This window comes from Tenrec ecaudatus, chromosome 16, assembly GCF_050624435.1.
Source record: "Tenrec ecaudatus isolate mTenEca1 chromosome 16, mTenEca1.hap1, whole genome shotgun sequence".
NCBI lineage: Eukaryota > Metazoa > Chordata > Mammalia > Afrosoricida > Tenrecidae > Tenrec > Tenrec ecaudatus.
In genome coordinates, this window is record NC_134545.1 from 46,431,970 (window position 1) to 46,448,160 (window position 16,191).

General features: G+C 38.9%; 1 protein-coding gene across 2 annotated transcripts in view; it reads left to right on the plus strand.

The window, feature by feature from the left end:
- Window positions 1-16,139, plus strand: part of P4HA1 (prolyl 4-hydroxylase subunit alpha 1) — a 92,333-nt gene extending 76,194 nt beyond the window's left edge. For both annotated transcript variants that reach the window (XM_075535028.1, XM_075535027.1), the window contains exons 11-15: window positions 1,658-1,711; window positions 9,250-9,315; window positions 11,356-11,424; window positions 12,667-12,763; window positions 15,024-16,139. In XM_075535028.1, the coding sequence (XP_075391143.1) occupies window positions 1,658-1,711; window positions 9,250-9,315; window positions 11,356-11,424; window positions 12,667-12,763; window positions 15,024-15,094 (357 nt within the window). In that variant the 3' untranslated portion in view covers window positions 15,095-16,139. The remainder of the gene's footprint in view (window positions 1-1,657; window positions 1,712-9,249; window positions 9,316-11,355; window positions 11,425-12,666; window positions 12,764-15,023) is intronic.
- Window positions 16,140-16,191: the final 52 nt, after the last annotated feature.

Below are 16,191 nucleotides of genomic sequence, written 5' to 3' on the forward strand. Positions count from 1 at the left end.
AGCAGTTGCTATCTGGCCTTTTTTTTTTTTTTAGGTTTTAACATTTTATTAGGGGCTCGTACAACTCTTATCACAGTCCATACATATACATACATCAGTTGTATAAAGCGCACCTATACATTCTTTGTCCTAATCATTTTTTTTCTCCTCTTTTCTTTTTTTACATTTTATTAGGAGCTCATACAACTCTTATCACAATCCTTACATATACATACATCAATTGTGTAAAGCACATCCATACATTCCCTGCCCCAATCATTCTCAAAGCATTTGTTCTCCACTTAAGCCCTTTGCATCAGATCCTCTTTTTTTCCCCCCTCCCTCCCTGCTCCCCCTCCCTCACGTGCCCTTGGTAATTTATACATCGTTATTTTGTCATATCTTGCCCTATCTGGAGTCTCCCTTCCCCCCTTCTCTGCCATCCCTCTCCCAGGGAGGAGGTCACATGTGGATCCTTGTAATCAGTTCCCCCTTTCCAACCCACTCACCCTACACTCTCCCAGCATCGCCCCTCACACCCTTGGTCCTGAAGGTATCATCCACCCTGGATTCCCTGTGCCTCCAGCTCCTATATGGACCAGTGTACAACCTCTGCCCTATCCAGCCCTGCAAGGTAGAATTCGGATCATGGTAGTTGGGGGGAGGAAGCATCCAGGATCTGGGGGAAAGCTGCGTTCTTCATCGGTACTACCTCGCACCCTGATTGACCCATCTCCTCTCTTAAACCCCTCTGTGAGGGGATCTCTATTGGCCGACACTTGGGCCTTGGGTCTCCACTCTGCACTTCCCCCTTCATTCATCTGTCTGGCCTTTTTATAATGCAGTGAGAACTTTCCGTACGTGTCTGATAAATGTTGGCCAGGTTCCTTTGCCAAGCGTGTTTTGTCGCGTTGTCTAAAATGCCGGTTTAGTTTGCAAAGATGGAACCCAACCGTTGCTTGGTTCTAAGTATGTATGGAATGTTACGATAGGACAGGATAGTAGCAGTGGTGAGACAAATGGAAATGGGGAGACAAAAATATAAACTCAGTATTTTGATAGAGAAAAAAAATAGAAAACTCAAATTTTAAGTTTTGTATTCCTGAAATGTTTGTTAAAGAAAAGCATGTTAATTAACGTTCTGAAGTAACACTTAATAGTCTCAGTTTCGTATTCCTTGTTTAAAAGCAAAGATAACGCTTTGAAGACTAGGATGTGCTGTATCTAAGACACATTATTGTTGACTGCTTCATATGCATGTGAAAGGTAGATGGTGAGTCAGAAAGACTGAAGAAGAATTGATGCTTGAACTATGGTGTTGGTGGAGAGGATCGAATGTATCATGAACTGCCCAAAGAATGAACAGGTCTCTCTTAGAATAAGTACAGCTTCTAAGGAGCTAGGATGACAAGGCTTTAGGCATTTTATCAGGATAAACAAATGCCTAAAGAAGGTCATTATGTTTGGTAAAGTAGAGCTCTGGAAAAGATAAAAAGAAAACCCTCCATGATGGACTGAAACCGTGACTGCAGTAATGGGTGCAAACACTCGACGATTGGGAGGTGGTGCACACAGTGCAGTGCTCAGTCTGTTATGTAGTGAGGGTCTCTTTGAGTTGGAACTAACCCAACAACAATCCTGATGAATCTTTCACTCATACTTTGTCTTTCTTTTTCAGGTAGCAAATTACGGAGTTGGAGGACAGTATGAACCCCACTTTGATTTTGCACGGGTAAGTCAAGGAAACGGGGAATATAAGAAATTCATTGATGCATAAGCATGGCATGTTTATGTTTTAGTATTAAAAATTCAAAGCCTACTTTAAAAATGTGAAAGCATTGTGGGTAGATACACTTAGATACCTTTATAGCAAGCTGTCTTTTAAGTTCATTGCTGTACCTGAAACAGAGTAAAGGTAATTCCCATAGGCAGATCAGAAAACAGCAAAACCTAGGAACTAAAATCAGGGCGTTAAGGGTGGGATTTGAGAGGGTGGAAGGGCTTTAAAAATTTAGTGCTTTGGGGATCCTGTGTGAGATACCCATTATAAAGAGGGCTGTAAAACATAAGATCCCCTCTCTGAGGCTTAAATCTCCAAAAAGAATCACAGCTTCATAGACCTAACTATCCTATGGATTTGGAATTTTAATTTTTACTAATATGGAAGAGAATTTTGATTTTTACTAATTCCACTCCTGATACCTGGCAGAAATAAATTCATATTCTTTGTGGAGAGAAGCGTCCTTTTTCTAGCACCACTGGATTCTTTTAAAGATGAGCTCTGTTTAGAAAACTTGCAAACCAGTAATGAGATATCATTGGTGAGATTCAACAACCAACCAATTTGAATATACCCAGAATTTTAGATACTGGAATTATCAGATGCAGAATGTAAAATAGCTATAAAAATTCTTTTAAGATCTAAGATGTATTAAAAATGAGTAAGAAATTCTTAAAATAATTTGACATGTTTGAAAAGTAAACAAGTAGGAATTTTAGGTAGAAAATAATTGTTGAAATTTAAAATTCAATGCATAAGATTTTTAAAGGCTTAAGTGAAATTGGAATATAGATATGAAAAATCATTAAAATGCATGGTGAATGAAAGGGTGATAGAAATATTTTTTACCTCCAGTTCCTAAATGCTTCCTCCCCCCCAACTACCATGATCCGAATTCTACCTTGGAAGTCTGGATAGAGCAGAGGTTGTACACTGGTGCAGATAGGAGCTAGAGGCACAGGGAATCCAGGGTGGATGATACCTTCAGGACCAGGGGTGTGAGTGGCGATACTGGGAGGGTAGAGGGTGAGTGGGGGTTGGAAAGAGGGAACTGATTACAAGGATCTACATGTGACCTCCTCCCTGGGGGACGGACAACAGAAAAGGAGGTGAAGGTAGACAACGGACAAAATAACAATTTTATAAATTATCAAGGGCTCATGAGGGAGGCGGGAGTGGGGAGGGAGGGGGAAAAAGAGGACTTGATGCAAAGGGCTTAAGTGGAGAGCAAATGCTTTAAAAATGATGAGGGGGCACAGATGTGCTTTACACAATTGATGTATGTATGGATTGTGATAAGAGTTGTATGAGTCCCTAATAAAATGTTTTTTACAAAAAGAAATAAAATAATTATTTATAAACTATTAGGGGGGAAGGGGGGAACGTGGAGGGATGGGGAGGGGGGGAAAGGGAAACCGAGCTGATTCCAGGAACCCAAGTGGAAGGCGAATTTTGAAAATGACGAGTGCAACGAATGTATAAGGATGCTTTGCTCAACTGATGTATGTATGGATTGTGATAAGAGTTGTATGAGCCCCAATAAAAAGATTTATTAATTTAAAAAAAGAAATACTTTTTAAATGTAAAGAGAAATGGAAATTATTCATACAGACACTTACACAGTAAAGCTTATTGCAGCACTGTTCTCAGTGACCGAAAGGTAGACACAATATAAATGTCCTTCAGTAGATTGTGACTCGACTTTCAGCCCCCACGTAGGTGTATAGGTGAGCGATGCATCAGCGTGTACTGTGGTCACCTGTGTGCTGCTGCGATGTTGGAGCTGTTGTCACTGGTATTTCAAATAACAGCAGTACTTCAGCTGCCGATTTCAAATACTAATACTGAGGTAAACAATAGGAATATATATAATACTGATCATAGTGGATAGGTTTCAGGATAACTTCCAGACTAAGAACAGACTACAAAAAAGGATTAGGCTATCCACTTCTGAGGAATTACCTGCTTAGAAATAGTAGCAGAACATTGTCAGAGATGATACCAGAAGTTGAACCCCTCTGGTACAAAAGACGCTCAGAATATGATGGAGGAAGAACTGCCTTCTTAAAGTAAAGTCAACCATAATGATGTGGATGGAGTAAAGTCTTCAAGATCTTCATTTGCCATGGGGCCCGAGTCAAAATGAGAAGGAAGAGCTACAAACATCTATTAATAATTAGAACTTGGAATGAATGAAGTATGAATCTTAAGAAAATTAGAAGTTTTCAAAAATGAAATGGAATGTGTAAAGATCAAAATCCTAGGCATTAGTGAGCTGAAATGGACTGGTATTGGCCATTCTGAATTAGGAAGTTACAGGGTTTATTATGCCGGGAATGATTCAAGAGGAATGATGTTACATCCAAAAGGACATTTCAGGGTCTGTTTGACGTGCAGCGCTGTCTGTGATAGGATAAGATCTGTTCACATACAAGGAAAGCTAGGCAAAACAGCTATTATTCAAATATATGTACCATCCGAGCTAGTGATGCAGAAATTGAAGAATTCTATCATCAGTCTGAAATTGAGCAAACATGCAATTACTATGCATTGATAATTATTGGTGGTTGGAATGTACAATTTGGAAATAAAGAAGAAGGAACAGTAATTGGAAAATGTGGCTTTGGTGATAGAAACAGAGCTGACAGAATTTTGCAAGACCACTGACTAAATCGCAGGGACCTTTTTCATCAACACAGTGACTTTTAAACGTGTGGCCTTCTCCAGATGGAATACACAGAAATCAAATTGACTCCATCCGTGGGAAGAGATAGTGGAGAAGCTCTGATCAGTAGCTAAAATGAGGCCTGGGACTGACTGTAGAATAGACTGTGACAGTTAGATTTGATGCCAGTATGCACCCATGGAGGCTTTATGACACCTCCTTGGAGGGCTGGCCTTTTTAAGAGCGAGACACTAGGACTTTCACTCTGCCTCTGCCATCCGCTCTCTGGGACTCTGTGTGCCTCCACTGACCTGGGATCCGCATGACTGCACCTTTCTGTGAAGGTCATTTTGAAAGAAAGTTGGATGTACACATACCTAAAATACTCAGATAGCTATGAATTAGATGATGTAGTTTTTATTTAAACTACATTTGTTTGGGTGCATACTTACGTCAACACACGTGTATGTGTATGTGTGTAGTTAATAAATACTCTAGGACTTGAAGAACTCCAACTGCTAGTTTATCTTCTAGAAATAAAATACTACCTTACTTTTCTGGGAAATGAGCTGCATTAATCAGAAGAGGGCTCAGACTAGCATTGGACCCATGGCTTGGAGTTGGATTGGGCTGGGATGCCTTCTTTATATAAAATCATTTCTTAGTATAAAGTTTTTTTTTATACAAATATGAATGTTACTGATTTTGCTTCCCCAGATAACCTACCCTAACACATAACATTATCAGTTGTTCATTTTAAGTTCAGTCTGAAACTGAAGAAAATTGAAACAAGTCTGAGAGCCAAAATGTGACCTTGAGTATATCCCACCTGAGTTTCAAGAACAGATTTGACACATTGAACATTAATGACAGAAGACTTGAGCTGTGGGATGACATCAAGAATATCATATGTGAAGAAAGCATAGGGTCATTAAAAAGACAGGTAGGAAAAGACCAGAGGGAATCTCAGGAGAGACTCTGAAACTTACTTTTAATCATCGAATAGCTAAGGTGAATGGAAGAAATGATGAAATAAAAGAACTGAAGAGAAAATTTCAAAGGACTGCTGAAGACGACAAAATAAAGTATCATAGTGAAATATGCAAAGAACTAGAGTTAGAAAACCAAATAGAAAAAACACACGCAGCATATCTTAAATTGAAAGAACTAGGGAAACAAATCAAGCCTCAAGTTGCAATATTGAAAATTTTGTGGGCAAAAGGACTTGACACAGTAGCTGCAACAATGAGCTCAAGCACAGGAACAGTTGCGATGACACCTAACAACAACATTGGCACACTCTGAATGGTGCAGGAAGCATCCAAAGAGGATGCAGAGTACACAGCGTCACTATCAAAAGAAGGTCGACATCCAACCGATTCAGGGGATAGCACAAGAGTAAGAACAAGCAGCACTAAAGGAAGCACTCTACACTGAAAGCATTACTTAACATCAAGGCTCCAGGAATGGATTGAATAAAAAATGAAATGTTTCATCAAGCTGATGAAGCACTGGTAGCACGTACTCTTTTATGCCAGGAAATTTGGAAGACAGCTGCACAGCCAACTGACCTACTTTAAGGGCTCTGTATTTATATCCATTCTAAAGAAAGTCCAGCCAACAGAATGCTCAGATTATGGAACAGTTTTACAGAACAGCATCGTTGATATCACATAGAAGTAAAATGTTGCTGACGATCATTCAACAACTGTTGCCAGAAATTCAGGCCAGTGTCAAAAGAGGACATGGATGGAACAAGCGCCATCATTGCTGATGTCAGATGAATCTGGATGAAAAACAGAGCACCAGAAAGATACTTGTGTTTAACAAACTGTGGATAACCTTGAGAAGAATGGGAATTCCAAAACACTTAATTGCGCTCATGCAGAACTTGTCCACTGATCCAGAGGCAGTTATGAGAACAGAATAAGGGAAGACTATGTGGTTTAAAGTTAAAAAAGGTATGCATTAGGGTTGTAGCCTCTCACCATACTTTTTCGATCTGTATGCTGAGAAGGTGTATGACATGACGAACTGTCAGGATTGGAGAGAGGCTTATTAACCACCTGTGATGTGCAGATGACACAACCTTGCTTGCTGAAAGTGAGGAGGACTTGAAGCACATGCTGATAAAGATCAAAGAAAGCAGCTTTCAGTACAGATTACAACTCAATGTAAAGAAGACCAAAATTCTCATAACTAGACCAATAAATAACATCATGATTAATGGAGAAAAGATTGAAATTATCAAGAATTTTGTCGTCTTGGGATCCACAATCAAGGCTCATGAAACCAGGAAATCAAGTGACACGTCACATTGAGTAAATCTGCATAAACCTCTTTAAAATGTTGAAAAACAAGGATGTTATTTTGAGGACTTAGGTGGGCCTGACCCCAAACCACGGTATTTTCATTCACTTCATATGCATGTGAAAGTTGGACATTGAATAAGGGAGACTGAAGAAAATTGATGTATATGAACTATGGTGCTTGCAAGGAATTGTATACTTTAGTAAATTTCTTGGTACATGAATTATCTTAAATGATTTTTTAGAAAAACAAAGATGAAAATTAGAAAACATGCCAAACCTTCTACTCAAGTATTCCCTCAACGCAAATAACACTATGTCCTCATAACCTGGCATTCCATGATGCTCTCACCTGCTCCACCCAATGCTGAAGACAAATGGGTGCATAAGCAAATGTGGTGAAGAAAGCTGATGGTGCCCGACTATCAAAAGATATAGCGTCTGAGTTCTTAAAGACTTGAAGGTAAACAAGCAACCATCTAGCTCAGAAGCAGCAAAGCCCACATGGAAGAAGTGCACCAGCCTGTGTGATCATGAGGTGTCGATGGGATCAGGTATCAGGCATCAAAGACCCAGAACCAAAAATCATATTGAGGTGAATGAGCAGGAGTGTGGAGTGGAAACCCAAAGCCCATCTGTAGACAGTTGGACATCCCCTTATAGATGGGTCACAGGAAAGAGACAAGCCAGTGGGGGTGCTGCATAGCAGTGATGAAATATACAACGTTCCTCTAGTTCTTTAATGTTTCCTCACCCCCACTATTATGACCCCAATTCTACCTTACAAATCCTGTTAGACCATGTACATGGGTACAGGGATTCAAGGACAGATAAAAACCCCCTCAGGACCAATGAGAGTAGTGATACCAGGAAGGTAAGAGGAAGGCGGGAGGAGGGAAGAAGAACCAATCACAATGATTGACATGTACCCCCTTCTGGGGATGGACAACAGAAAAGTAGGTGAAGGGAGACATCGGTAAGTAAAACACGAAAAAAATAATTTAAAATTATCAAGGGTTCATGTGGGAGGGGAGGATGGAGAAGGGAGGGGGGAAAGCTGATACATGGGCTCAAGTAGAAAAAAAAAGTTTTGAAAATGATGGCAACATAAGTACAAATGTGCTTGACACAACAGATGTATGTATGAATTGTGATAAGAGCGGTATGAGCCCCCAATAAGATGATTAAAAACAAAACATGCCAAGTAACTAATTTGGAAGAGATATGTAAAATGATTACCCTTGTTTAAGACAAGTATTAATTCCATACACTGTCGTCGTTGATTGTCATTCACAGCAATCCTATAGGACAGAGTAGAACTGCCTGTGGGTTTCTGAGGCTGTACCTTTTTATGGGAACAGAAAGTACCATCTTTCTCCTGCACAGTGACTAGTAGTACGTTCAGCTATAGTTTATGACATTACCAAATTTTAATCAGTTTAAGGAATATGCCAGGGATTTTAATAAATGTGATCTACTACCATTTAAAAGTAAAGATAGGCTTTTAGGAAAGTATAGTCCATATTATATTACAGCCCTGTGCTAGTCTAATTTCAGAATCCTAGAATCTTTTTCTTGGTAGGCCAGAAAATAACATGTTTTTAAGGTACTTTTCCTTCTATTTTCAATGATTGAAAATGCCAGAAAATCTTGGATTATGTGAAAGACTAAACAGTTCAAGTCTTGAAATTATTATAATTAAATTATTTTTTTAACTTTGTATTCTAAAGTAATTGTGGGTGTATGAGTCATTGCAAAGAAAGATACAGGGAGTTCCTGAATGCTTTTTATCCACCCCCCCCCAATATTAGCATCTTACATAATTCTATACTGTAGTGTAAAATATATTATCAAACTCAAGAAACTGATATCAGCACAACCCACAGAACTCACTCAGATTTCCTGTTACACTTGCACTAATTAATGTGTGTGTAGTTCAATGTAATTTTGTCACGTGTGTAGTGTAACTACCACCACAGCCATGACATAGTCTTTATCTCTTCTCGGAGACTGTCATGTGGACCTGCTCTATGGCTACACTCACCTTCCCATACCCTCTTCTCAACAGCTAGCTCGTAACCGCTAATCTGTTGCCCTTCTCTGTGATTATGTTGTTTCAAGAATATCATGTAAGTGGAATCATATGGTACATAGTCTTTTCAGCATGCCCTCTTTTCACTCCGGATAGTTCTCTTGAAGGTTCTTTGTATTGTTCACGGTATGAGAGTCCACAGTTTAACCAAACAGCAGTAAACATTTGAATGGATCTAGACTTCACCAATCATCCTCCCTGCCACCCGCAATGCCCTTGTCAGAAGTATTGATTGCATGAGCTGAACCAATAATTGGCAAATATTTGCATGCCTAGTCTATATATCACGGACTGCTTGTTATAAAAAAGGAACGCTTCTGGTTTTGTGGCGTACCCTTCGATATATTATTAATGTGTAGTTTCCATGGAATATTTTGCATTACTAAATTTAACACCATTTGAATTAGTTGCCTTTTATTTACAGAAAGATGAGCCAGATGCTTTTCAAGAGCTGGGGACAGGGAATAGAATTGCTACGTGGCTGTTTTATGTAAGTTGTTTTTGCATTGTTTACTTCGATGTATTCAGATGAGTTTGTTTGTCTCAGTTCTATTTAACACCATAGTTAAAAGTTTTCATAACTTTAAGGAAGTAAAAGGAATGAAGAATTTTTTTCATTTTCAAATTTTTAAGTTAATAACATATTCATTATAGACATTTGGGGAGGAAGCCTGAAGAAAATGAAAATTTCTGAACGTCCCATTACTTGGTGCCATCCAGTGGGCTGTGACCCGCAGTGACTCCTGTGCCCAACAGAATGAGCCCTGCCTGGTCCTGTGCCGTCCTCAGGATAGTAGCTCTTGGATAGAGCCCATTGTTGGCAGTCTCTGTGTCAGTCCATCTTGTCAAGGGCCTTCCTCGTTTGGCTGCCCCTCTGCTTTACCAAGCATAATGCCTTCTCCAAGAACCGCTCTCTCCTGACAACATGTCCCATTACTTAGAGATGATCATTGTTACTATTTTGGAGCATGAACTGTTCAGTCATATATATGTGAATATAAGAATCATATAATTACCTGAATTTATTTATGTGTACATTTGTACACTTTAGTAAACTTTCCTTACATTTTGAGAGGCTTCAAAGGGTTTGGATGAATTCCATTATTTGTTGATTCCATTATTACTTGAGCTTTTTGAAGGCCCTCATACACTTTAGAAAAATATGCAAAGCATAAGTATATTGTTAGATAAAATTTCACAAAATGAATGGACTTCGGTGTTATCAGTACCAGATCCAGAAAGCTCATTATAGTTGCCCACAGCCCTCACTTAACATACACACCCTTCTACCCTCTTTTCCTAATACAGTTAAATCGTCTTTTGGTTAGTTTACTATTCATTGTTTTCCCATTATTTTAGCACTGTTCACAGATGGCCCGCATTATATCCCATAATTACTTCTCCTTTCCTGCACTTTTTTATTTCCCTAAAATTATTTTATTCATTGCCAGAAATGTTAGCTCTTTTATAGCTCTAAAAGTCTTTGTTACTGATTATATTTTTAAAAAATAAAATAATTCTTTATATCAGTGATTCTCAACCTTCCTAATCCCATGACCCTTTAATACAGTTCCTCATGTGGTAGTGACCCCCCAACCATAAAATTATTTTTGTTGCTATTTCATAGTTGTAATTTTGCTACTATAATTTTGTTGCTACTTCATAGCTATAATTTTGCTACTGTTATGAATCGACCTCCGTGAAAGGGTCGTTCGACCCCCAAAGGGGTTGAGAACCGCTGCTTTATATCATTTAATGCTTTTACCATTTTAAATGGTGTCTGCTATTAAGATAAAAATCTTCGGGCTTTTCAGTAATAAATTTTCAATATTTATAATTCACTTGTATTAGATATGACTTTGAATACAGCATAGAGTTGGGTTTTGCTTTGTGACACAAACTGAATCTTTTTATATATTCTATTTACGTTGTTAAAAAAAGACTTCACTATATGATCAGTGTTGTCTTATTTGCACATGTATTTTCTCAATCATCGCGGGAGGTTCAGTTCTCTTCTAGGTTTTCTTTATATAATTCTTAATCATTCTGATTTTCACTTCATACATGTTTGATTCCTACCATGAGAAATGAAAACTAATTTTAGTTGATTATTTTTCTGTTGACACTTGTTTCTATTCTACTTAAATTCATTTATCTAAACAAATACTTTTTGAGCATATTATTGTAGAGGTAATAGTCTAGAGTGTAAAGATTAAACAATGAATATATTTATAATCTATATTACTTGATTTATCACTTTACATTGTCTCATTTTACTTTCAGATATCCCAGCCTCCTTCCCCACTTTCCTGTTTATCCTTGGTTTCGTGACAGTTCTAACACCCATGTAGGCCAGCCTAAAGAGCATGGGGTTGTTTTTGAGAACCCGTGTAGCACGCACAAACCCAGCTGTGTAAGCAGAAGTCTAGATGTCTCCTGTACTAATATTCAGTGTCAAATCCTCCTCACAAGGGCCTGTTTCACTGTATTCACCCAGCATTTTGATAATAAAGACCCTCTTGTCTCATAGATGAGTGATGTGTCAGCAGGAGGAGCCACTGTTTTTCCTGAAGTAGGAGCTAGTGTTTGGCCCAAAAAGGTAAACTTGGCTTGTTTATTATTTCTTTATTTTCAGGTCTTTTTTGTTTTTCCCTGATGTGTAGTAGAGGTGCACCTCAATTTCATGGTCTAGTTAATGAAATTTAGAAGGTCATCTAAAGGCTACCTTATCCTTAAGTAAAAAGTAAAATTTGGGGTATTTTTTATGGCACATTTTGCCATGAATACATAGAGGAAAAGAACAACTAGGGATTGATATTTAAGTTTTTCTTAATTTCTAAAATGGGTTCCTAAGTGAATAATTCCTTTTAGAAAGATCAGCACAAAGCTGGTTCCTATGAGGTAGAGGTTAAAGATATCCCAAATGTCCACCTTTTCCAGACTGCTGCACACTGTGCCATCTCACGGCCAGCTCTTCTCTCCCTCCCAGTCCTCTGCCTTCTGCCCGTGGGCCGGTAATCCACCACCATCCCAGCCAGCATGCAGGAGCCGTGCTTACTTACGGTTTTACTGTCTCTTAGGGAAATCACAGTACAAGTTGGGATCAGGATCAACTCAGTATGCAGCTCTTTGATCAGAATAGCTTCTTCTCACCCTCTGCTTCCTGCTGCAGCCCTTGGCCTGCTGAGGCTTTGCTACTCTTGGGGGCCCTAAGCCTCTCAGCTCCTGGGCTCAGCAAGCCCCACTGGGCTGTACTGCTCTGGGTCTCCTGGCTCCTGCGATCTCTCTTGCTGTGGGACACCACCGTCTCTTGCTGTCTTCCCAGATACAGCTCTCCTCTCTCCGTGTTCTTTTTTAAGGCAGGCGAATGTGACAACAGCTGTTCAGTCCCCTTGGCAGTGTTTCAGAGACTTGATTTGCAAGGTCCTGCTCCCACAAAGGTGGTCCTATGTACATTATTAACATTCTTACCAAGCCCCATCCAGTCTCCTTTGTAGGCCACAAGTACCACATTTGTATCGTCCTACTAAGTCATTTAGTAGCAGTTACAAAGACTATCATATCTAGAAGGCCCATATTAAATAAGACACTGCATCGCTGTGAACGGAGGATGTTTCCTGACATCTTGTTCGAGTAAGATGCATTAGCTTTCCTTTTTTTTTTTTTTTTGCCTTTTCTGTCAAACAACTTTGTAGTGTTGGTTTTTTCATATGCTTCAGAACAACCTTTAAAGTGATATCTTGACATTTTAAAGGAGAGGAAGATAGACCATGACCACAGAGGAGAAAATGATGACCTCGCATTTTATTTGGGAATAATTTGTGGTGTGTGTTCTCTGCAGGGAACCGCTGTTTTCTGGTTCAATCTGTTCGCCAGTGGAGAAGGAGACTATAGCACACGACATGCAGCCTGTCCAGTGCTAGTGGGAAACAAATGGGGTAAATATTTTCGGCGTTCTCTTAATAGAATTTTTCTTCCAGATCTGATTTTTGTTCCATAACTATTATAATCAACATCTTACAAGAAAACAAAACCATCCCCCCTAGATTTGTTCCAGTAGGACTTTACCATTGTAAGGGATTCAACCAACCAAGTTTTTGTTGGGTTTTTTTGTTCGTTTATATTGGTACTTACTTGTTTTTTTATATTTTACTTTTAAATCATTCTTTGTAGAATACAATAGTTTAAATGAAAACATGTTCTATGTAGCTGCACAAGCCATCTTGTCAAGTCACTCAGTAGCAGTGACCAAGGGGTGTCCCCCACCCCCGCCCACCCGGACACACACACACTTTATGTGCTGCCTCTGTTGTCTGCACGGTCTCCTCCAGGATTTCCCCTCCCTCCCTTCTGACTGCCCCCACCCCATTCCGCGTCCTTGTAGTCCTTAAAGTCTTACTTACCTTTCTTACAAAAACCACTTTTCCTTATAATGATTTCATAAAGTAGTTATCTTTGTCAGATTGACTAACATTGCTAATCTTAATGTTCTCTTGCTTTGCCCATGTCTTAAACTGATTAACAGACTTGTCATGGTTTTAAATGATAATCTGTTGTAAGAATATAGAAGTGCGTTTATCCCTCTTGTGGCAGGGGTTTCGACTGTCTCCATCTTTGGGCTATTATAGAAATTGCTGCGATAAGAAAAAATTTTGCATATGGCTGTTCCTGTTTTAGTGTTTCGGGTTTTTATAAAAATACTCTGCTTAACTTTCCGTGGCTTTGAAAAGAGCCGTGAGCTGGTTGCAAGGAAACCATGCCCAGGGCCACAGTGATCCAGGAGCCCCCTCACCCTCAACCACGGTTTTGATCTCACCATAAGTTGGCACGCAGTAGATGCAAGTCTGTTTTATTTGTTCTAATTCAACCTAATTCTGTGCATTGGGATTTTGATAGCAAGTTTTATTTTTAACTTTATTTTTACTTCTTAATCTAAGAAATAATCATTGATTTACGTTTTTAAGACATTGGCTTCCTCTCAAAGGGGTCATAATTTACTTGAGACATACTAATATATACCATATATACTTGAGTATAAGCCAACCCGAATATCCGCCGAGGCACCTAATTTTACCACAACAACTGCATTAAAAATGTGCTGAAAAACTCAGCTTATACCCAAGTATATATGGTACCTCTGAGTAGAGTATACCAAAAAATCCAACTGCCATCAAGTCAGTTTTGATTTGCAGGGACTGATGTAAACAGATGATTCCTTACATTTGGGAACTGTCTTCAAATTTTAATTTTTAAAAATTTGACCCTAAAGATTGAGTTACTTCCCCAGGTATGTTAGTGACCACTCCCAGGATTGGGGTGAGGCTGATGAAAAAGTAAAGAACCTGCCCTGAAGGTCATACAAATCAGGTTTGGACTCTTTCAAAGGAAAAAGAAACAAGAGAAGTTAATTTTAAGAATAAATTTTATCTAACCTAAAATATCCACCTTCATATGTGCTACTAGCCACAAATACTTAGTAGCCCCATGTGTAGCACCTATGGTTTTGCATGTAACAAGATTAAGAGGTGAGGCCTGATCCTCAGGGTCTTTAGAAATCTCCCCAAAGATTATAATGCTGAGAACCACTGGACGAAGAATCTCAGAACCAAGGAAATGTAATGAGGTGTTGCTCCTTTTGAATGAAAACTATTGATTCTCAAACTGCCTTTACATTTTAAAAATGGGTAATACAACATTTTGTTCTCTGTGTGTATATTACATTTGCATTTTGTTTATTGATTGATTGATTTTTATTAGGGGCTCATACAACTCTTATCACAATCCATACATACATCAATTGTGTAAAGCACATTTGTACATTCATTGCACTCGTCATTCTCAAAACATTTGCTCTCCACTTAAGCCCCTGGCATCAGCTCCTCATTATTCCCCTCCCTCCCGGCTGCCCCCTCCCTCATGAACCCTTGATAATTTATAAATTATTATTTTGTCTGCATTTCGTTTAGCCTCACACTGAATACTGGAAGCTTGAGGAAATGTGCCATATGTTGGCTTTTGGTCACTTTTCACATAGGCTGCTTTACGTGTTTCCAATATAGACTGCCAGAGGAGCAGCTACCTCTGTCTAGTGTTGATGCTGAAGTTGTAGCCCGTGTTGGAGTTCTGTAACAGCGTAACTTTTAGCATAAAGGATGTACTCGTAAGAGGAAGCTAATCATTGCTTTCTCTCTCTCACAGTATCCAATAAGTGGCTCCATGAACGTGGACAAGAATTTCGAAGACCATGCACCTTGTCAGAATTGGAATGACAAACAGGCTTCCTTTCCTGTCCTGCTGTACCCTCGTGCGTCTGATATACACATTTCCCAGTCTTAACTTTCAAGAGTTTACAATCGACTAACACTCCATGATCCATTCAGCCTTGAGCCTCCTCCTATGTTTCATCTGTGGACAATCACTAACCTTGTGGGTTTGTTTTTTTTTCTTGTAAAGGAAACACTAAATCACTACATACTGTGTACATAGAAAACCTTCAAGTTCGGTTGCTATCACAGAAGACAAACCAAGTCAGTTAAAAATGTGGAATTTTCACATTTATGTTATACTTCAATGAACTTTTGGTTGTATAAAAAATACAGGTGAAGCACCCCATTGTCTGGTTTTACTACATCACACTTGGTGAGTAGTAGGCTAAGAATTGGCAGCCAATTAGGTACAGATGTTTCGCAGTGTGTGCCTAGTTATTACATACGCTAGTAATCGAGGCTTATTTCCTCAGTCTGTCTGGAGAGTAGTAGTAAATTAGGACACTCATACTGGTTTTACATCATGTTTTCCCCTTCACATAACATTCAAAGTTGGTGTTTTGTTTTTTTCCCTCAAGCCCTTTTGGGGAAAAAAAAAACTCCCCAAAACTATGGTATATTAATCCCACTCTTCTCTCTTAGTTCCTCTGTGGTGAACAAAACAAAATCTGTTTTGATTTTTTTTTCTTAAATTGTCAGTATACTGCCCTTCATGATAGCATTGGGCCTTCTTAACTAAAATGTTCATCTTTAGTCTCTCTTCATCTCCTTTGTCTTAAGTGACTCAAATTGTGTCCATAGAAGTTGCTGCTTTGTTGCGAAGACCTTACTCATATTCGGCTACAACAGATGGTGCCACGAACATTCCGATTAAATCAATCTTGTGCCTTAGGAGACTGGAAATGTTAACATGTACAAGTCCTTTCAGCGATGAGGAACTGATAGGAAAACTTATTTGCCTAAATAGCCAAAATGTGTGTTTCCAATTCAGAAATGTATTGTGACAACAATGACTATTTATGATCTTAAATCTTTTTTTTTTAATGTTTCGGTTTGCTGTGTGGTATTTTTCATGTTTGAATCTGGTTGGTGGTGTTGGG